Source organism: Pristiophorus japonicus, chromosome 20, assembly GCF_044704955.1.
Source record: "Pristiophorus japonicus isolate sPriJap1 chromosome 20, sPriJap1.hap1, whole genome shotgun sequence".
Classification (NCBI taxonomy): Eukaryota; Metazoa; Chordata; class Chondrichthyes; family Pristiophoridae; genus Pristiophorus; species Pristiophorus japonicus.
Window position 1 is genome coordinate 96015908 of NC_091996.1, and position 22308 is coordinate 96038215.

General features: G+C 51.6%; 1 protein-coding gene across 1 annotated transcript in view; it reads left to right on the forward strand.

The window, feature by feature from the left end:
* The first annotated feature begins 1765 nt into the window (after nt 1-1765).
* LOC139233058 (very-long-chain 3-oxoacyl-CoA reductase-like) overlaps nt 1766-22308 on the forward strand; it is a 37620-nt gene continuing 17077 nt past the window's right edge. The window contains exons 1-8 of the mRNA XM_070863578.1: nt 1766-2351; nt 10018-10064; nt 11717-11792; nt 13231-13341; nt 14356-14423; nt 17386-17430; nt 18710-18744; nt 21765-21846. Coding sequence (XP_070719679.1) covers nt 2183-2351; nt 10018-10064; nt 11717-11792; nt 13231-13341; nt 14356-14423; nt 17386-17430; nt 18710-18744; nt 21765-21846 — 633 coding nt within the window. The 5' untranslated portion in view covers nt 1766-2182. The remainder of the gene's footprint in view (nt 2352-10017; nt 10065-11716; nt 11793-13230; nt 13342-14355; nt 14424-17385; nt 17431-18709; nt 18745-21764; nt 21847-22308) is intronic.

Here is a 22308-nt window from a genome sequence, read left to right on the forward strand (position 1 = left end):
ACATAGTCTCTCCCCAAGACGTCCCAGAATTGGGATTGGGTTCACTGGTGTACCACAGTTGGACCAGTCAATCACGGACTGCCTAGGTAGAAAGGGAGTTTTCAGGGTTGCCTCCTCCCTTCCTCCTGCCCCTCTTCCGCTTTCTCCTCTTACTCTTGCTCCTACTCTTTCTCCTGCTCTTCAGCTCATCGCCGTATGCCTAGTGGCAAGAGCTGTGCCCTTATGATGGCGAGGCTGTGCAGCATGCAGCAGACCACGACGATCTTGAGACGTGCTCTGGTCTCAGCCTGCAGGCTCCTCCAGAGCGGTCCAGGCAACGGAAGGGTTGTTTAACAACGCCAATTGTCTGCTCTATAAGATTCCGTGTGGCAGCGTGGCTCTCATTTTATGCATGCCGCCCACTTGTGGTTGGGTTGCAGAGCGGTGCCATGAACCAGCTAGTAAGCAGGTAGCCCTTGTCGCCCAGTAGCCACCCTCTGGTTTGTTGTGTTGGCTCAAAGCTCCGTGGAATGGCGCAGAATAAAAGCATCATGACTGCTGCCTGGATCCCACATAGTCACCAGCTTGATGTGCTGAGCATGGTCACACACCTACTGCACATTCGGCGAGCGGTCACCTTTGCGGTTGCAGCATTTAGAAGGGGCGCCCGCAAAGCCATGTGCATGCAGCGGATGGCGCCCTGCACCATGGGGAAGACCGCTATCCTAGCAATACCACATACATGGTCTGTCTGCTTCTCTCTGCTCAGAGAGAAGACAATGAAGTCCCCTCTCCTGGCATAAAGAGCATCTGTCACCTCTCTTATGGACGGTGAATTGGGAGATGTTACATATGTCGCCTGCTCCAGCCTGGAAGGTTCCCGACACGCGGAAATTCAGGGTCAGGTCACCTTCACAGCCACTGGCAGCGCTGTCCTTGCCTGGCGTGAGGCTGCAGGTCTGGTCGCAAGAGATCTGTGAGCACCTTCTTCGTAAAGCGCAGACACTGCTCCTGGCCCATGCTGAGGTCACAGAATTGCTCTCGGAAGACCCTAGGTAGGTAAGGCTCTCCTGGTGAGGGCCCTTCTCCCCCAGCTACCTCCTCCTCCTCCCTCTGCGACCAGCTTGTCCTCTTTGCTGCCTCTGCTCCATCTCCCTGTCATGCTGCAGGCCAAGTGGGGGGGGAGACAACCAGAGCCCCCATGACTGGGAGCAAGTGATCTGACCAGAACCACTTGCAGCATTACTCCCTGTCACCTCACCAACTTCAAACAACTCTTAGAACACTTCCACAAAACTTACGCAGAGCCAGTAGAAATTAATCAGCAACTAACGTATAAATATTGCTGGTAGGGAGGGCCTTGCTGCTGAACCCATTTTCAGGGCATTAGCTGTAGCGTTCAGGACGAAAATAGCAGCGCTGGTGTTAAATCAGTGCGGGTCTGCTTACTCGACCTACTCCCAGCGCCGACGCTAATGCCCTCACTGTAATAGAGCTCCACCTAGTGGACTACTGATGTAATAACAATAAACGGTCATGTGGCCAGGTAATGTGATCACAGTTCTGTTCGCAGCCATCTTGCAGTGTGTGTGCTTGTGTAGTGATGTCTAAAGCCATCATGCTCACCAAGCTGGCATCTGGCGTGGCATGCACCAGAAGTGGGCGCACGTGGCTCTGATTCGGAGTTCCGCGCATGCACAATGGGTCTGCGAATTGTGCCGACCAAACCTTTGTTATCGCCCCTCCCCTAACGCCCCCCAGCTCTGGTGTGCAAAGGATGATTCATTGCCTCTTTCAGCTCTTCAACCGATTTACAACGGACTTCTGGGCAGGAAGTGCAAACTGTTTCAAGGCGCTAAAAGTACCACTTCACCTGGATTAATGCCACAACAGCGGCGCGACTGAATTTCTTCCCCTTTTTGTTTATCAGATTAGTATAGAAACACACACTACACAAATTTAGTCATTTAAAAACACCAGTGAGGATACGAGGGCAGTGCACAGCAAAACAGCTTGTGAAATTTCATCATGTGCTTGAGCAAACATTTGAGTGAAGAAATGAGTGCAGGACTGACATGCTAGTCACCTAGAGGTGACCAATTAGAACAGGTTTAAGGGGCGGGGCTCACTCGACACAGTACAAATAACATACGAAGTACTGAAAAAGACTTTAGACTTTGAACCTTGCAGAACCTGGTCAAAGATGGTGCTTTTTGCAGAGTCTTTGCTGAATGGCACACTGGCGTTGATTGGCACACTGACGTGCCTCTACTACTTTACCAAGTACACTTGGGAGCTGTTGGTAGGCATCAGGACTTACGTCCTGCCCAAATTTTGGAGAACAGACCTGATGTCCTACGGGGAATGGGCTGGTAAGGTTGTGGCTTGTTTTCTGCTCGGAATTTCTTCAGGGTTTGGATCCCTCTCTGGGTCGTGAGCTCGTGGGCGCAGTTGCTGTCCCCCGCATGGCGGATAATCGCGCGTGGACTTTATCGTCATCAAAGGCAGTCCCTCGGAATCGAGGAAGACTTGCTTCCACTCTGAGCATGAGTTCTTAGGTGGCTGAGCAATCCAATACGAGAGCCACAGTCCCTGTCACAGGTGGGACAGACAGTGGTTGAGGGAAGGGGAGGGTGGGACAGGTTTGCCGCACGCTCCTTCCACTGCCTGCGCTTGGTCTCTGCATGCTCTTGCCGTTGAGACTCGAGGTGCTCAGCGCCCTCCCAGATGCACTTCCTCGACTTAGGGCGATCTTTGGCCAGGGACTCCCAGGTGTCGGTGGGGGTGTTGCACTTTATCAGGGAAGCTTTGAGGGTGTCCTTGTAACGTTTCCTCTGCCCATCTTTGGCTCATTTGCCGTTAAGGAGTTCCGAGTAGAGCTATTTCAAGATCCTTTTACCAGGACAGTCTGTTCCCTGAACATTCCTAAACTCACTTTGGAAGCCACACTGATGGAACTAAAAAAAAATCCCACTATGTTAAAGTAGGTGCTCTCTTTGTCTACTTTTGCAAGTGTGCAACCTGAATTTGTTAAAACATGTTTTCCTTAAAATGTAATTAAATTGATCAGTGCCCGGGCAGCATTGGGGCACTCCAGTGTAGTCAGTCAAGACCCTCTTTTGCCTCTGAGTCAGAAGTTTGTCCCTCTCCAGAGACTTGAGCATAAAAATCCAGGTTGACACTCTAAGTGCGGTACTGAGGGAGCGCCGCACTGTCGGAGGGGCAGTACTGAGGGAGTGCCGCACTGTCGGAGGGGCAGTACAGAGGGAGCGCCGCACTGTCAGAGGGGCAGTACAGAGGGAGCGCCGCACTGTCGGAGGGGCAGTACTGAGGGAGCGCCGCACTGTCGGAGGGGCAGTAGTGAGGGAGCGCCGCACTGTCGGAGGGGCAGTACTGAGGGAGCACCGCACTGTCGGAGATGCAGTACTGAGGGAGCCCTGCACTGTCGGAGGGGCAGTACTGAGGGAGTGCCGCACTGTCGGAGGGGCAGCACTGAGGAAGCGCCGCACTGTCGGAGGGGCAGTACTGAGGGAGCGCCGCACTGTCGGAGGGGGAGTGCTGAGGGAGCACCGCACTGTCGGAGGGGCAGTACTGAGGAAAGGCTGCACTGTTGGAGGATGAAATGTTAAACTAAGGTCCCCGTTTGCTCTCTCAGGTGGACGTAAAAGATCCCTTGGCCACTATTCGAAGAAGAGCAGGGGAGTTTTTCCTATTGCCCTGGGCCAATATTTATCACTCAACAGATGATCTGGTCATTATCACATTCCTTTTTGTGGGAGCTTACTATGCACAAAATGGGTGCCGCGTTTCCCACATTACAACAGTGACCGCACTTCATTGGTTGCAAAGCGCTTTGGGACGACCTCATGTCGTGAAAGGCGCTGTGGAAACACACATCTATTTTCTTTCCATCGAGTCTTTATGTCCCTGAGCTGAGGGGGTGAGAGGGAAAGTGGGGTGTGGGGGGGGGGAGAGTGGAAATATGTTAAACCTCCTGAGCCCCTTGTGGAAAGCATGGCTGTTGGGAAGGGGTTCTGGGGTGACAGTGGAATCGGGATTTGCTGTGATGCCCCTCACACTTGAAGCGGCTGCCATATCCACTTAGCATCTGCTGGCCCCAGGAGGGAAAGCAAGCTTTAGAGGTATTGCAGGGGCTGTTCGAGCATTCTATCAGATCCGGCACAAAATGAAGTTAAATACTTTACCAATGGCATTTTCAAGTACGTCTACTTATATTAGCACTCAATCTTAACCATTTGAATGTTGCCAGGGCAATTGGACCACGGGGAGAGGGGGCAGGGGGTCCCATCACAGCCGAACCTGTTCTGCCCTCATCTCAGCCGCTCTTTATATCCCTCAATCAACATTACAAAAAACAGATGACCTGGGTCATTATCACGTTGCTGTTTGCGGGAGCTTGCTGAGCGCAAATTGGCTGCCCAGTTTCCCACATTACAACAATGACCACACTCCAAAAGTACTTCATTGGCTGTAAAGCACTTTGAGACGTCCGGTGGTCGTGAAAGGCGCTATATAAATGCAAGAGCACGCGCCAGCCAGTACAAACAGTGTAAGAAGCGTACGATAAACCAAGCACCCCACCCACCCGTCCCTTCAAACATCACCTGCCCCACCTGTGACAGAGTCTGTAGAACCCACACTGGACTCATTCGTCACCGTAGAGCTCATATTCGTGTGGAAGCAAGTCATGTTCGACTCCGGGAGACTGCCGAAGAAGAAGTTATAAATGCAAGTCTTTTTTTTTCCACAAGGGGGTGTTAAGTCCTAGTTCGGGTGGTCAGCTGCATTCGACAATCAAGTCGGATACCTTCAATCTTTACGTCTTTATTGAAGCAGCTTCGGATCTGTTACCAAACTGCCAGCACAGAGTCTACAGATTCCGGGGCAGGCAGACAAAAGGTCTGCCTATCCTCACAGACGCATCCCTTTTATTCTTACAAACCAAAGGAGGTACGGCCTGCTTCATCAATCACAGTGTGTTACTGGGGCTTCATGGATTGACAGCCTGTTTATCTTTAGAACACTTTATGCTTTTACGAGCGGAATTGCAACAAGCAGAATTGCTCAAGGACACCAAAACCTCCTACGTTTTAGGATAGCTTGACTTAATCACGTGAAGCAAATGTACACCTTATCAAGTCATGGCCATAAACCCTTGTTTATCAGTGATGGTCATATAAGCTCCTTTGTCCACTACTTTCTCACGGGAAACCAAGTCTGTCTGTTCTTATTTTCTTATTGATTCCTAGAACCATTTTATTAACCCTTTCATGATTCTTCCACAGACATTCACAGGGGCATCAAGGATAGTGCTCAGAACAGGGAGTTCTGGCCAATCTACCCTAGAAACGTGACTGAGTAACACCAATTTAAGATAATTAGCTCAAAGTAAACAGGGAGACGGAGAAATGATTTTTACTCAGCTTGTCAATCTGCTAGACGATGAGACATTCTGTAGAAAGAAAGACTTTAATTTCTATAGCGCCTTCTCACAACCTCCAGACGCCCCAAATCACTTTACAGCCAATGAAGTACTTTTTGATGTGTAGTCACTGTTGTAATGTAGGAAATGCTCAACAAGCTCCCACACACAGCAATGTGATAATGACTAGATCATCTGTATTTGCTATGTTGATTGAGGGATAAATATTGTCCTCAAGACACCGGGGAGAACTCTTCTTCAAAATAGTGCCATGTGATCTTTTACATCTACCTGAGAGAGCAGACTGGGCCATGGGTTAACGTCTCATCCAAAAGACAGCATCTCCGACAGTGCGGCACTCCCTCTGTACTGCCCCTCCGACAGTGCAGCACTCCTTCACTACTGCCCCTCCGACAGTGCAGCACGCCCTCAGTACTGCCCCTCCGACAGTGCAGCACTCCTTCACTACTGCCCCTCCGACAGTGCAGCACGCTCTCAGTACTGCCCCTCCGACAGTGCGGCGCTCCCTCAGTACTGCCCCTCCGACAGTGTGGCACTCCCTCAGTACTGCCCATCCGACAGTGCGGCACTCCCTCAGTACTGCCCCTCCGACAGTGCGGCGCTCCATCATTACTGCTACTCCGACAGTGTGGCGCTCCCTCAGTACTGCCCCTCTGACAGTGCGGCGCTCCCTCAGTACTGCCCCTCCGACAGTGTGGCGCTCCCTCAGTACTGCCCCTCCGACAGTGTGGCGCTCCCTCAGTACAGCCCCTCCGACAGTGCGGCGCTTCCTCAGTACAGCCCCTCCGACAGTGCGGCGCTCCCTCAGTACTGCCCCTCCGACAGTGTGGCACTTCCTCAGTACTGCCCCTCCGACAGTGCGGCGCTCCCTCAGTACTGCCCCTCCGACAGTGTGGCACTCCCTCAGTACTGCCCATCCGACAGTGCGGCACTCCCTCAGTACTGCCCCTCCGACAGTGCGGCGCTCCATCATTACTGCTACTCCGACAGTGTGGCGCTCCCTCAGTACTGCCCCTCTGACAGTGCGGCGCTCCCTCAGTACTGCCCCTCCGACAGTGTGGCGCTCCCTCAGTACTGCCCCTCCGACAGTGTGGCGCTCCCTCAGTACAGCCCCTCCGACAGTGCGGCGCTTCCTCAGTACAGCCCCTCCGACAGTGCGGCGCTCCCTCAGTACTGCCCCTCCGACAGTGTGGCACTTCCTCAGTACTGCCCCTCCGACAGTGCGGCGCTCCCTCAGTACTGCCCCTCCGACAGTGCGGCACTTCCTCAGTACTGCCCCTCCGACAGTGCGGCGCTCTCTCAGTACTGCCCCTCCGACAGTGCGGCACTTCCTCAGTACTGACCCTCCGACAGTGCGGCGCTCCCTCAGTACTGCCCCTCCGACAGTGCGGCACTTCCTCAGTACTGCCCCTCCGACAGTGCGGCACTCCCTCAGTACTGCCCCTCCGACAGTGCGGCACTTCCTCAGTACTACCCCTCCGACAGTGCGGCGCTCTCTCAGTACTGCCCCTCCGACAGTGCAACACTCCCTCAGTACTGCCCCTCCGACAGTGCGGCGCTCCCTCAGTACTGCCCCTCCAACAGTGCAACACTCCCTCAGTACTGCCCCTCCGACAGTGCAACACTCCCTCAGTACTGCCCCTCCGACAGTGCAACACTCCCTCAGTACTGTCCCTCCGACAGTGCGGCGCTCTCTCAGTACTGCCCCTCCAACAGTGCAACACTCCCTCAGTACTGCCCCTCCAACAGTGCAACACTCCCTCAGTACTGCCCCTCCGACAGTGCAACACTCCCTCAGTACTGCCCCTCCGACAGTGCAACACTCCCTCAGTACTGCCCCTCCGACAACGTGGCGCTCCCTCAGTACTGCCCCTCCAACAGTGCGGCACTTCCTCAGTACTGCCCCTCCGACAGTGTGGCACTTCCTCAGTACTGCCCCTCCGACAGTGCGGCGCTCCCTCAGTACTGCCCCTCCGACAGTGCGGCACTTCCTCAGTACTGCCCCTCCGACAGTGCGGCGTTCTCTCAGTACTGCCCCTCCGACAGTGCGGCACTTCCTCAGTACTGACCCTCCGACAGTGCGGCGCTCCCTCAGTACTGCCCCTCCGACAGTGCGGCACTTCCTCAGTACTGCCCCTCCGACAGTGCGGCACTCCCTCAGTACTGCCCCTCCGACAGTGCGGCACTTCCTCAGTACTACCCCTCCGACAGTGCGGCGCTCTCTCAGTACTGCCCCTCCGACAGTGCAACACTCCCTCAGTACTGCCCCTCCGACAGTGCGGCGCTCCCTCAGTACTGCCCCTCCGACAGTGCAACACTCCCTCAGTACTGCCCCTCCGACAACGTGGCGCTCCCTCAGTACTGCCCCTCCAACAGTGCGGCACTTCCTCAGTACTGCCCCTCCGACAGTGCAACACTCCCTCAGTACTGCCCCTCCGACAACGTGGCGCTCCCTCAGTACTGCCCCTCCAACAGTGCGGCACTTCCTCAGTACTGCACTGGGAGTGTCAGACTAGATTTTTGTGCTCGGGTCCCTGGAGTGGGACTTGAACCCACATCCTTCTGACTCAGACGAGAGTGCGACGCTGGACAATCGCTCGACGTAGTTAAAATCTTTAGAATTAAGATAACGTGCAAAGTTCAGTAGACTGTTAACAGATCTGTATGGCTGTAACTTGTCAGCTTATAAATCAGCCTTGGATACATCTCTGTTTCTTCTTTCTGTGCATGTGAAAAGGTAAGGTGCTTTATTCTGTTTCTTCGAGATCGGGTTGTGAAGTCTTTGGTAGGTTCAGGCAGTATTACAGGCAACTCTCGATTATCCGGGTCCCTCGGGGATTGGGCTATGCCGGGTAAACGATTTCTCTGTTAGAGTGATTGACATTATAAAGTTAAAATCCGATGCCTTCCCGGGTCGAAAGAACTCCGAACGCACCGGCCCGATGCCTTCCAGGCCGAAAGTTTAAATTCCGTTACAATGGTTTCCCATTGGATCCGTGTGCAGTTAATCGAGAGTTGCCTGTACCTAATTTAAAAGCAAGCGTGACCAGCCACGGAAAAGCGATGTAATGGGCTTTTAAAAGCACCACCACTTGTAATGTGAGTTGGGGAGAAGGGAGACAACTGGAGCGTTCAGCTCAACGGACTGTCATTTTATGTTCTTGTTCATTTAACCGTCAAATGAGTTTGGCGACTTATTTGAACTCGCTATTAATGCAGCAACGGGATGCAGACTCTATGTACCAAAATGAATTTACGTTCCTATCAATGCCTCCATGTTTAAAGCTCTCGAAGCCATTGAATCTAGGATAGGCTGCCAGCACTACCGATTCCCCGGTTGGAACAGCTGCCTCTGAGCTAAAGTTGCTGAGCTGGAGCGTGAAGTGCATGTGGCATATGGCTGTTCCCATCAGCCGACTCCCATATTCACGCACTGTTATCACAACCAGGCGGCAGGGCTCAGTGGGTAGCACTTCCTGAGTCAGAAGGTTGTGGTTTGAGCCCCACTCCAGAGACTTGAGCAGAAAAATCTAGGCTGACATTCCCGGTGCGGTGCTGAGGGCGTGCCGCACTGTCGGAGGGGCGGTGCTGAAGGAGAGCCGCACTGTCGGAGGGGCAGTACTGAGGGAGCGCCGCACTGTCGGAGGGGCAGTGCTGAGGGCGTGCCGCACTGTCGGAGGGGCAGTACTGAGGGAGCGCCGCACTGTCGGAGGGGCAGTACTGAGGGCGTGCCGCACTGTCGGAGGGGCAGTACTGAGGGAGCGCCGCACTGTCGGAGGGGCAGTGCTGAGGGTGCGCCGCACTGTCGGAGGGGCGGTGCTGAGGGAGCGCCGCACTGTCGGAGGGGCGGTGCTGAGGGAGTGCCGCACTGTCGGAGGGGCGGTGCTGAAGGAGTGCCGCACTGTCGGAGGGGCGGTGCTGAGGGAGAGCCGCACTGTCGGTGGGGCGGTGCTGAAGGAGTGCCGCACTGTCGGAGGGGCGGTGCTGAAGGAGTGCCGCACTGTCGGAGGGGCAGTACTGAGGGAGCGCCGCACTGTCGGAGGGGCAGTGCTGAGGGTGCGCCGCACTGTCGGAGGGGCGGTGCTGAGGGAGTGCCGCACTGTCGGAGGGGCGGTGCTGAAGGAGTGCCGCACTGTCGGAGGGGCGGTGCTGAGGGAGAGCCGCACTGTCGGAGGGGCGGTGCTGAGGGAAGCGCCGCACTGTCGGAGGGGAAGTGCTGAAGGAGGTCCTGAAGTTGTGAAAAGTGCTATAGAAATGCAAGTTCTTTCTTGCTTTCTTTTGCCCTCTACCTTTTGAGATGACCAGTTCACCAGCGTTTTCTCCAAGGGAATGTAGAGAGAAGTGAGGAGCACCGCCATCGTGATGTAATAAGTTCGCGAGTGGGACACTGTCTTGGTTTCAATATGGTGCCAATAGAGAGGGAGAAGACCAATCGTGTAGGTCAGCGTCTAGGAAGACCAATGGAAAGTGCACAAGAGGTGGGGAGATGGAATTCACGAAAAGAGAAAAATATAGTAAATCATAAAGGAATTATATATGAATAAAAATTATTTTTAATCAGTTATTTTTTCTAGTTGTAACAGGTGCAACCAGTGGGATTGGAAAAGCCTATGCTCATGAGGTAATACAGATCTCTGCCTTTGTTACTGTCCTTAATCACAGACTGACACAGCACTGAAGGAGGTCATTTGGCCCATCGTGCCTGCACTGGCTCTTTGGTAGAGCTATCTAATTAATCCCACTCCCTTGCTCTTTATTGTCTATATTGTATTCAAATTATTACAAGGACAGGCTTGGTTATGTTTGCCAATATTTGCATCCATGCTTTTGTTACCTCCAGACTTGACCTTTCCGATGGTCTCCCGGCCGACTTCCCACCTTCCGTAAACTTGAGCTCATCCAAAACTCTGATTCTCGTCTCCTAACTTGCAGCAAGTCCAGCTCCCCCCTCATCCCTGTGCTCACTGACCTGCTCCCTATCCAGCAACGCCTCGATTTTAAAATTCTCATCCTTGTATTCAAATCCCTCCATGGCCCTCGCCCCCTCCCTATCTCTGTAATCCCCTCCAGCCCCACAACCCCCCCCCCCCCCCGAGATGTCTGCGCTCCTCCAACCGACCTCTGGTGCCTCCCTGATTTCCATCGCTCCACCTTCAGCTGCCTGGGCCCAGAGCTCTGGAACTCCCTCCCCAAACCTCTCTGCCTCTCTGTTTCTTCCTTAAACCTATCTCTTTGACCAAGCTTTTGGTCACTTGTCCTAACATCTCCTTATGTAGCTCGGTGTTAAATTTTTGATAACGCTCCTGTGAAACGCTGTGGAATGTTTTACTATGTTAAAAGCGCTATATAAATGGAAGTTCTTGTATTATTTCTAAAATATTCAGCTTTGCTATCTCTGTAATCCCCTCCAGCCCCACAACCCCCCCGAGATGTCTGCACTCCTTTGATTCTGCCTTCCTGAGCATCCCTGATTGTAATCGTTCCACCATTGGTGGCCGTGCCTTCTGTTGCCTGGGCCCCAAGCTCTGGAACTCCCTCCCTAAACCTCTCCGCCTCTCTACCTCTCTTTTCTCCTTCAAGACGCTCCTTAAAACCGACCTCATTGACCACCTGTGCTAATTTCTTCTTACGCGGCTCGGTGTCAAATTTCTGTCGCATAACACTGCTGTGAAGCGCCTTGGGATGTTTCGCTATGTTAAAGACGTTATATAAATACGTTGTTGTTTTGTTTCCCTAATTTTCTCTCCACCTCTTCTGAACGAGCTGAGCCCTACTTGGGGTACAGGTCCACTGTCAACAGCCACCCTCCAGTACGTCTCAAGTGGCCGTTCGTCACGACTGAGCCGAGACAGAGGGCGTCTGCAGGCTATTAAGTTGTGAAGCCATCACACCGAAGACCAACCCACACAGCAATTGAGAACAGGAAGCCTGGTTGAATTCCCTTCCTTCCTCACAACGGGCACTGAGGACAATTGCAGTGCCCCAAAATAATGTCCCGGCCGAGATCAGCTACTTCAGCAGAGACCCGAGATCCTTTTTGGGATCGTTCTGGTCTGTGTGCCTCAGTACTACACTGGGGCAGTGCAACCAGCTATTGAGCAGCTCGGGAGCGCCTCCTTTTCTTCTGATGGAACATTGTATTGTGATATCTGATCACAGCAGGATCTTCTCTCTCACTGTTGAACGCTCCTGAGGCGGAGTGCGCAGCTTGGCCCTTGCGGCATTTTACCACACCAGTGGGGCACTGCTTAATGCGTTTCTCTTAATTCCCAGTTGGCAAGAAGAGGGCTCAATGTGGTGCTGATCAGCCGGTCTTTGGAGAAGTTGAGAGCCACAGCCGCAGAGATAGGTAAGAACCACAGGAGATTCCCACAAAGGGAGGTCGTTCAGCCCATCGTGTCTGTGTGGGCTCTTTGCAAGAGCAATCCTAAAGTAATCCCACTGCAGAGACCCTGTAGAGGCACAGGTGCTGGGTGTGTAGGTCAGTGACCCTGTGATTACTACACATAGTGACCTTTTCTTGTTATATGTGCAGACTATAGATTTACTCTCTGTGTAGGTACTTGTATAGTTGCATAAGACTTGTTTACCTGATGTACTATCAATAAGGTTTACACTGCGTATATACTATGCTGGCACCACTAGAGGGTGCAACTGGTGGAGACCGGGGTTTCCTGCCCTGGTGGCAAGGGCTGTATAAAAGGGTAGCCACCATGCGGCTGCCTCACTCTGGTTACCAATAAAGGACCAAGGTCACTACAGTTTGAGTACAACACATTGCCTCGTGGAGTCATTCATATGTACATTACAGACTTCTCTCCTTAGGCAGTCCCTCGGAGTCGAGGATGTCTTCCTTTATGACCCACAAACCCCCCCCCCCCCCCGAGACTGCTCCTCTAATTCTGGCCTCTTGAGCATCACCGATTTCCATCGCTCCACCATTGGTGGCTCTGCCTTCAGCTGCCTGGGAACTAAGCTCTGGAATCCCCTCCCTAAACCTCTCCACCTCTCTCCCCTCCTTTCAGATGCTCCTTAAATCCAACTCTTTGACCGAGCTCTTGGTCATCTGTCCTAATATCTTCTTGTGTGGTTCGCTGTCAAATTTTGCTTTATAACGCACCGGGATGTTCTAAAGGCGCTATACAAATACAAGATGTTACTGTTGAGTTACACAAGAGATGATATCACAACTAACGATTGCCTGTGGGCGGTTACAATTAGCCTCAGTGGCCCTGGGTTACAGAGGGGTTAAAAATCAGCCAGGATCCCTCCTGCTGTTCAGCCATTCAATGCGCACTGCTTGAAAGTGCAACTGGTGAGGATTTGGCTCAAAGAGGAGATTTAATCGAGGTGTTCAAAATGATGAGGGGTTTTGATGGAGTAAATAAGGAGAGACTGTTCCCGGGGGCAGGAGGGTGGGTAACCAGAGGGACACAGATTGACGATAATCGACGATGGAACCAGAGGGGGAGATGGGGAGAATGTTTTTACGCAGCGAGTTGTTGTGATCGGGAACGCGCTGCCTGAAAGGGCGGTGGGAGCAGATTCAATAGTAACTTTCAAACCGGGAATTGGATAAATACTTGACGGGGAAACATTCACCGGGCTGTGGGGAGAGAGCAGGGGGAATGGACTAAACACGGCTGCACTTTCAAATACACACAGCGCTGAATTTCTGTGCTGTATCATTCTAGGAAAACTGTTTGGGCAAGAGGACATGCAGGGTGATTGTGGAAGTTATTCGGACTGTGAGAGATGGTAACTTGTCCCTCTCTGGGTGATTGCAGAGCAGCAACAAGGCAAGAAAACCAAGATTATTCAGGCCGACTTCAACTCTGGCGCCGAGATCTATGGACCAATCGAGGCCGCGCTGAAATACCTGGACATCGGAATCCTGGGTAACTCCATCTCATTTCCCAAGTTTACCAACTTCCTCATTTCTAGAGGAATCCCTCTGCTCGGCAGGAGAAAATCCCTGTATATAGGTGTAAAAATAAGGAAAGCTATTTTCCTGATGCGTTTGTACACGCGGGAGTCAGGGAACATAAGAAAAATCAAAGAGCGTGCGAAAGGGATATTGGTATAAATAATTATGTTTTCAAAGCTGGGAGGTGACCATCAGAAAGTGTTCCTCAACTCGTTACACAGAATGATCATCAATTCAAATTTGTTTTGTTTTACTCCACATTGATTGTTCAATATCTTGTGATTATTTTTTATATGTTGGCAGCCTGTTACAGAACTGGATTAACGCGAGATACAGTCAGTAAATAACCTGTTGGGTGGAAGGGGTTACTGAGTGACAGTGTGAGGGAGCTAGATTAACATCAGTACAGATACAGTCAGTGACACAGGGTGCTAGGGGAGAGGGGTTACTGAGTGACAGTGTGAGGGAGCTGGATTAACATCAGTACAGATACAGTCAGTGACACAGGGCACTGGGGAAGAGGGGTTACTGAGTGACAGTGTGAGGGAGCTGGATTAACATCAGTAGAGATACAGTCAGTGACACAGGGTGCTGGGGGAGAGGGGTTACTGAGTGACAGTGTGAGGGAGCTGGATTAACATCAATACAGATACAGTCAGTGACACAGGGTGCTGGGGGAGAGGGGTTACTGAGTGACAGTGTGAGGGAGCTGGATTAACATCAGTACAGATACAGTCAGTGACACACGGTGCTGGGGGAAAGGGGTTACTGAGTGACAGTGTGAGGGAGCTGGATTAACATCAGTACAGATACAGTCAGTGACACAGGGTGCTAGGGGAGAGGGGTTACTGAGTGACAGTGTGAGGGAGCTGGATTAACATCAGTACAGATACAGTCAGTGACACAGGGCACTGGGTGGGACGAGTTTCTGAGCTGGACATTTGTTGATGTGGTTTGGTTCTAATTGTAATTTTCTTTGTCACAGTAAACAATGTTGGAAAGACTTACCAAATGCTTCCATGTTACTTTCTTGATGCCCCAGATGTCACTAAGGTGTAGTACATTACACATTCTCTTAAACTTTGTGTTACATGGCACAATTATCTGGTCCATCATTCAGTCCAAGATTAGTCCAGTCCAGTCCACAGTTCATAGAGTTACCCGGAATCTATGTGACAGAAACATAAGAATATAAGAAATAGGAACAGGAATAGGCCATAGGGTCCCTCGAGCCTGCTCCGCCATTCAATAAGATCATGGCTGATCCGATCATCGACTCAGGTCCACTTCCCCGCCCGCTCCCCATAACCCCTTATCCCTTATCATTAAGAAACTGTCTATTTCTGTCTTAAACTTATTCAATGTCCCAGCTTCCACAGCTCTCTGAGGCAGAGAATTCCACAGATTTACAACCCTCTGAGAGAAGAAATTCCTCCTCATCTCAGTTTTAAATGGGCAGCTCCTTATTCTAAGATCATGCCCCCTAGTTCTAGTCTCCCCCATCAATAGAAACATCCTCTCTGCATCCACCTTGTCAAGCCCCCTCATAATCTTATATGTTTCGATAAAATCACCTCTCATTCTTCTGAATTCCAATGAGTGGAAGCCCAACCTACTCAACCTTTCCTCATGTCAATCCCCGGAATCAGCCGAGTGAACCTTCTCTGAACTGCCTCCAACAGGCCATTCGGCCCAACTGGTCTATGCCGGTGTTTGTGCTCCATACGAGCCTCCTCCCACCCATCTTCATCTAACTTTGTGATTCATTTTTTGTTCCACGTCTCTCTATTCCAGGGAGAAGTTGGTGTGCATTTTGCCCTCAGACCCTGCCTCCTTCCCCTCCCACTCCCCTCCTCTAAGCCATGCTCGTTGTGTGTACTGGTTGCTGCAGTCAGACAGAGCATTCACCTCGGAGAGTCAGGTGTTGGAATAACCGTCTCCTCTGTCTGGATAGAAAGGGCAAACACGAACCGAGTTTGGAGCGTTTACCGATCCATTTCCCAGTGGCTCCACAACACAAACCAGGATCTGGCTCAGCAGGAAACACTGTCCAGGAGTGAAATGGAAAACTGTAGCTTTGAGAGAGTAAGGAGTGCTCTCCAGTGCCTGGGCCTTATGGTCGCCAGCCCTCCGGGACTGACCTGGAGTCTCCAGTAATTAAAGATTAATCTCTTGGACACTGCTGTGAGCGAACCCAAGGAGAAACAAATATCATAGGGGTGTAAAAAATATTGTGCGTTTTTTTTCTCTCATTATCTTTGAACACTTGTTTATTAATTGTACAAATATTGGCGATGGGGGGGGAAAAGTGGGTGTTGAGGGGCGGGGGATGGGCGGTGGAGAGAGGTTCGTGGCAGAAGGTAATATGATGAAACTTTCAGCAATACATCCAATCAGAATTGTTGACCCAAGCAGGGCCTGACGCCTTTGATGAAAAGGTCAGAATGTACAGCGAGATCGCCGATACATTGCAGGTTCTGTACTGGGCGACATCTTGCACACTCAGGTTGTGCTAATTCTGGTTACCAAATCTCCGTGTGCCTGTTACACTTTAGTGTCAGCTGAACTTTGGCAGCAGAATCCTGCATTGTGTGTGGCATTGATATAATGCTCCTGTTCTTGTATATAAACAGCATGTCTTATTTGTGCTTTCAAAATTGCGGTAAACCGGGCATCCCGCCATCAGGGCGCCTCGTGTCGGCGAATTAGGATTAACAGAAATGTTACTTCTGACTACGGTGCATGGAACCCTCGGGCACAGAGGCTCCAATATCCTCTCCCTATCCCAGTCTCCCAGCCGAGTTAGCTCAGGCCAAAGGGAGTTGAAAAAAGAAAGACTTGCATTTATATAGCGCCTTTCGCCACCTCGGGACGTCCCAAAGCGCTTTACAGCCGATGAAGTACTTTTGGAGTGTAGTCACTGTTGTTACGTGGGAAACGCGGCAGCCAATTTGTGCACAGCAAGCTCCCACACGCAGCAATGTGATAATGTCCCAGATAATCTGTTTTTGTTATGTTGATTTGAGGGATAAATATTGGCCCCAGGACTCCGGGGAGAACTCCCCTGCTCTTCTTTGAAATAATGTCATGGGATCTTTTACGTCCATTTGAGAGAGCAGACCGGGCCTCATCCAAAACATAGAAAATAGGTGCAGGAGTAGGCCATTCGAGTCTGCACCACCATTCAATAAGATCATGGCTGATCATTCAACCTCAGTACCCCATTCCTGCTTTCTCTCCATTCCCCTTGATCCCTTTAGCCGTAAGGGCCACATCTAACTCACTTTTGAATATATCCCACGAACTGGCCTCAACAACTTTCTGCAGTAGGGAATTCCACAGGTTAACAACTCTCTCAGAGAAGTTGTTTCTCCTCATCTCGTCCTAAATGGCTTACCCCTTATCCTTAGACTGTGACCCCCTGGTTCTAGACTTCCCCAACATTGGGAACATTCTTCCTTAATTAAGGAATGTCAGAAGTGGGATTCGAACCTATGTCTCCAGAAGAGACTGCAATTTGAACACAGTGCCTTCGACCATTCGGCCATCCTGATTGAAAGACGACACCTCCGACAGTGCGGCACTCCCTCAGCACTGCACTGGGTTGTCAGCCTAGATTTTTCGTGCTCAAGTCCCTGGAACGGGACTTGAACCCACAACCTTCTGACTCCGAGGTGAGAGTGCTGCCCACTGAGCTATGGCTGACATGGATCACTGCTCTACACCACTGTCCAGCGAGCCCTGTAGAAATTGCTGCATGTGTAGACCTCTGATGAGGGAAGGATCAGGCTGGGCTAAGTGGTCAACTGTCCTGCCGACGCTTGCATTCTGGGCTCGCACACGGGAGAATGGTCACTCAGCCAGGTACCTGAGGCTCATTGGTCCTCGTGTAACTGTACCTCAGTAGGATTGAGTGACTTCAGGATGGGGTGGAGAGAGAAACAATTGCAGAAAAAAAACACTGCTGTGTAGAATCGAGAGAAATCTTTCTAGATATGTTTTTTTTTTATTTCAGGAAATTCTTGATATCATGAACTGCAATATCCTTTCTGTCCTGATGGTGAGCATTGAAATACTGCGATGTACTGTGTGTTTAATTAAAGAGACAGTGTCCCCCACATTTGTCTGTGGAGGGTGATATAATTGGCATTGTGGCACCACATCTGCAAGAAAAGAAAGGCACATTTATATAGCAACTTTCACACCCACCGGACATCCCAAAGCACTTTACAGCCAACCAAGTACTTTTTAAAGTGTCGTCATGGTTGTAATGTAGGAAATGTACAGCCAATTGCGCACAGCAAGGTCCCACAAACAGCAATGTGATAATGACCAGATAATCTGTTTAAGTGATGTTAGTTGAGGGATAAATATTGGCCCCAGGACACCGGGGATAACTCCCCTGGTGGGCATGTTTTCAGCTGCCTAGGCCCCAAGCTCTGGAATTCCCTCCTAAACTTCTCCGCTTCGCTACTGCTCTCTCCTCATTTTAAGACATTCCTTAAAACCTACTTCTTTGGCCAAGCTCAAGAAGCTTGACACCATCCAGGACAAAGCAACCCGCTTGACCGGCCCCCCATCCACCACCTTCAACACTCACTCCCTCCACCACCTTCAACACTCACTCCCTCCACCACCTTCAACACTCACTCCCTCCACCACCGGCGCCCCCTGGCTGCAGTGTGCACCATCTACAAGATGCACTGCAGCAACTCGCCAAGGCTTCTTCGGCAGCACCTCCCAAACCCGCGACCTCTACCACCTAGAAGGACAAGGGCAGCAGGCCCATGGGAACACCACCACCTCCACGTTCCCCTCCCAGTCACACACCATCCCGACTTGGAAATATATCGGCCGTTCCTTCATCGTCGCTGGGTCACAATCCTGGAACTCCCTCCCGAACAGCACTGTGGGAGCACCTTCACCACACGGACTGCAGCGGTTCAAGAAGGCGGCTCACCACCACCTTCTCCAGGGGCGATTAGGGATGGGCAATAAATGCCGGCCTTGCCAGCGACGCCCATATCCCAGGAACGAATGAACAAAAAGCTGTCCTTATATCTCCTTGTGTGTCAGGTTTTGTTTGCTTAATGCTCCTGTGAAGTGCCTTGAGGACGTTTTACTGTGATAAAGCCGCTATATATATGCAAATTGTTGTATTGCCAAGAATAAGTTGGGAGCCCATTTCAAATGTTTCAATTGGCAGACATTTAAAAGTGTGAGCTTTCAATAATCAAGGCAGCAATTTATGCAATAAAGATTGTTAAGTTATTAGCATTTAATATTTCTCCTTTCGCGAGTGCGTCGTATCTAACTGGTGCCTCTTTCCTCCTTGCTAGATGACCAGAATTGTCCTGCCCGGCATGCTGGAAAGGTATAGTAGCAGCTTGTTTCTTGGGAGGTCAGGGTTACTTTATTATCAAGTGCAACCATCGAGGGGTTGGGGGAGGCTGAGGTGGGGCAAGGGTTTGAGCTTGATGTTTACCGTGCGACACTTAAAATTAACTGAACACCCCACTTTCACGTAGACGCCGGTCATGTAGGGCAGAGATGAAGAGAAACTTCTTCACTCAGAGGGTGGTGAATCTCTGGAATTCTCTGCCCAGAGGGCTGTGGAGGCTCAGTCGTTCAGTATATTCAAGACTGAGAGCGATAGATTTTTGGATAATAAGGGAATCGAGGGATAAGGGGATTGGGCAGGAGAATGGAGTTGAGGTAAAAGATCAGCCGTGATCTCGTTGAATAGCGGAGCAGGCTCGAGAGGCCGAATGGTCACCTCCTGCTCCTAATTCTTACGTTTTTATGGAAAGCAAATTGAGGTGCAGGTGGAAAACTGTTAAAATTCAGACTGCTTGGATCCAGTTTACATTCCAGAAATTTCCAGTTTGGGGAGCGGTGAGATTTCTCCTCTTCAAAGCTGAGTGTTAAGCACGAAGTACAAGCAATTAAGGAAAGTGAATTGCAACTTGCATTTTACCGCCAGAGTAACTGCTGCAGGAGTTTAACATCTGCACAATTTGCTCCTTCACACATTGACAATCTCAAACTTGCTTCAAAAGCGAAGGGGAGAGGCAGAGCTCACAAGGGATGGGGCAGACTGATGTTAGAAGTTCCAGCTTTGTACCCACAAGCCTAAGGTCGTGGGTTCAAGCCCCACACCAGAGATTTGAGCACATAATCTAAGCTGACACTCCCAGTGCAGTGCTGAGGGAGCGCCGCACTGTCGGAGGGGCAGTGCTGATGGAGCGCCGCACTGTCGGAGGGGCAGTGCTGAGGGAGCGCTGCACTGTCAGAGGGGCAGTGCTGATGGAGCGCCGCACTGTCGGAGGGGCAGTGCTAATGGAGCGCCGCACTGTCGGAGGGGCAGTGCTGAGGGAGCGCCGCACTGTCGGAGGGGCAGTGCTGAGGGAGCGCCGCACTGTCGGAGGGGCAGTGCTAAGGGAGGACAGAACTTGGCTTGGAGGTAGGAAGCAAAGGGTAATGTTTGATGTATTTGTGACTGGAAGGATGTTTCCAGTGGGTTTCTGCAGGGCTCGATACTGGGTCCCTTGCTTTTTGTGGTATATATCAACGATTTCGATTTGAATATAGGGAGTATGATTAAGAAATTTGCAGGCGACACTAAAATTGATTGTGTGGTTGATAATGAAGAGGAAAGTCATGGGCTGCAGGAGGATATCAATCTACTAGTTAGGTGGGCAGAGCAGTGGCAAATGGAATTTAAGTCGGAGAAGTGTGAGGTAATGCACTTTGGGAGGGCTAATAAGGAAAGGGTATACACATTAAGCCACTTAATAATGTAGATGAACAAAGGTACCTTGGAGTGCTTGTCCACAGATCCCTGAAAGTAGCAGGCCAGGTGGATAAGGTGGTTAAGAAGGCATATGGAATGCTTGCCTTTATTGGCCGAGGCATAGAATATAAGAACGGGGAGGTTATGCTTAAATTGTATGATACTTTGGTTAGGCCACAGCGGGAGTACCACATGCAGTTCTGTTCGCCGTATTATAGGAAGGACGTGATTGCACTAGAGAGAGTGCAGAGGAGACTAGGAAGCTGCCTGGAATGGAGAATCTTAGTTATGAGGACAGATTTGATAACCTGGGTTTATTTTCATTGGAACAGAGGCGGTTGAGAGGAGACCTCATCGAGGTGTACAACATATTGAGGGGCCTGGACATAGTGGATAGTAAGGCTCTATTTCCATTGGTGGTGGGGTCTATTACGAGGGGGCATAGTTTTAAGGGGTTGGTGGAAGATTTCGAGGGGATTTGAGGGGGTGGGGGGGGGCTTCTTTACAAAGAGGGTTGTGGGGATCTGGAACTCCCTGCCTGGAAGAGTGGTGGATGCAGAAACTGTCGGAGGGTCAGTGCTGAGGGAGTGCCGCACTGTCGGAGGGTCAGTACTGAAGGAGCGCCGCACTGTCGGATGGGCAGTACTGAGGGAGCCCCGCACTGTCAGAGGGGCAGTGCTGAGGGAGCGCCGCACTGTCAGAGGGTCAGTACTGAAGGAGCGCCGCACTGTTGGAGGGGCAGTGCTGAGGGAGCGCCGCACTGTTGGAGGGGCAGTGCTGAGGGAGCGCCGCACTGTCGGAGGGGCAGTACTGAGGGAGCGCCGCACTGTCGGAGGGTCAGTGCTGAGGGAGCGCCGCACTGTCGGAGGGGCAGTACTGAGGGAGTGCCGCACTGTCGGAGGGGCAGTACTGAGGGAGCCCCGCACTGTCGGAGGGTCAGTGCTGAGGGAGCGCCGCACTGTCGGAGGGTCAGTACTGAGGGAGCGCCGCACTGTCGGAGGGTCAGTACTGAGGGAGCGCCGCACTGTCGGAGGGTCAGTGCTGAGGGAGCGCCGCACTGTCGGAGGGTCAGTGCTGAGGGAGCGCCGCACTGTCGGAGGGTCAGTACTGAGGGAGCGCCGCACTGTCGGAGGGTCAGTACTGAGGGAGCGCCGCACTGTCGGAGGGTCAGTACTGAGGGGGTGTGCCGCACTGTCGGAGGGGCAGTACTGAGGGAGTGCCGCACTGTCGGAGGGGCAGTGCTGAGGGAGTGCCGCACTGTCAGGGGCATTATTGACGAGGTGCTGCACTGTCGGAGGATCAGTACTGAGGGAGTGCCGCACTGTCGGAGGGGCAGTGCTGAGGGAGTGCCGCACTGTCGGAGAGCAGTATAGAGGGAACGCGCACTGTCTGAGGTGCCGTCTTTTGAATGAGATGTTAAATCGAGGACCCATTTGCCGCCAATCCCCTATTTCTTGATTTCACCCCAGATTCTTTGTCCCACTCTATTCGATGTTGGTGGTGTCCTGCACTGTGGTCCTTGTATCTTCTCCGCCTCAAAAGAAAAGTTGCCTTGGTCCTTCCCTCTATTCAGGTAATGGTGTTTGTTTTGAACTTGGCAGGAAAAAGGGCGTCGTCATCAACATCTCTTCAGAAGCTGGGACTCACCCACATCCGCTACTCACCATGTATTCAGCTACCAAGGTATTTTCTTGTTATTTAACTGGCTCAGTGGATAGCGCTCTCGCTCTCAGAAGGTTGCAGGTTCGAGCCACGTTCCACGAGACTTGGGCACGTAATATAGGCCGACGCTCCAGTGCACTATTGAGAGTGCTGCATTGTCGGGAGGTGCTGCCCTTTGGATAACATGTTAAACCGAGGCCTGACTATTGCAGTGGCTCAACAGATGTTCCCCAGATTAGGGCATGTGCAGTAAACAAATGATTTCTGCTCATTTCCGTTAAGGGTAGAAATCACATACTGACGTGGAATCTTACAACGCAGGAGGAGTCTATTCTGCCCATCGAGCCTGTGCCGGCTCTTTGAAAGAGCTATCCAATTAGTCCCACTCCCCTGCTTTCTCCATAACACCACAGATCTTTCCCCTTAAAGTATTGAACCGATTCCTTTTCAAAAGTTACTATTGAATCTGCTCCCACCGCCCTT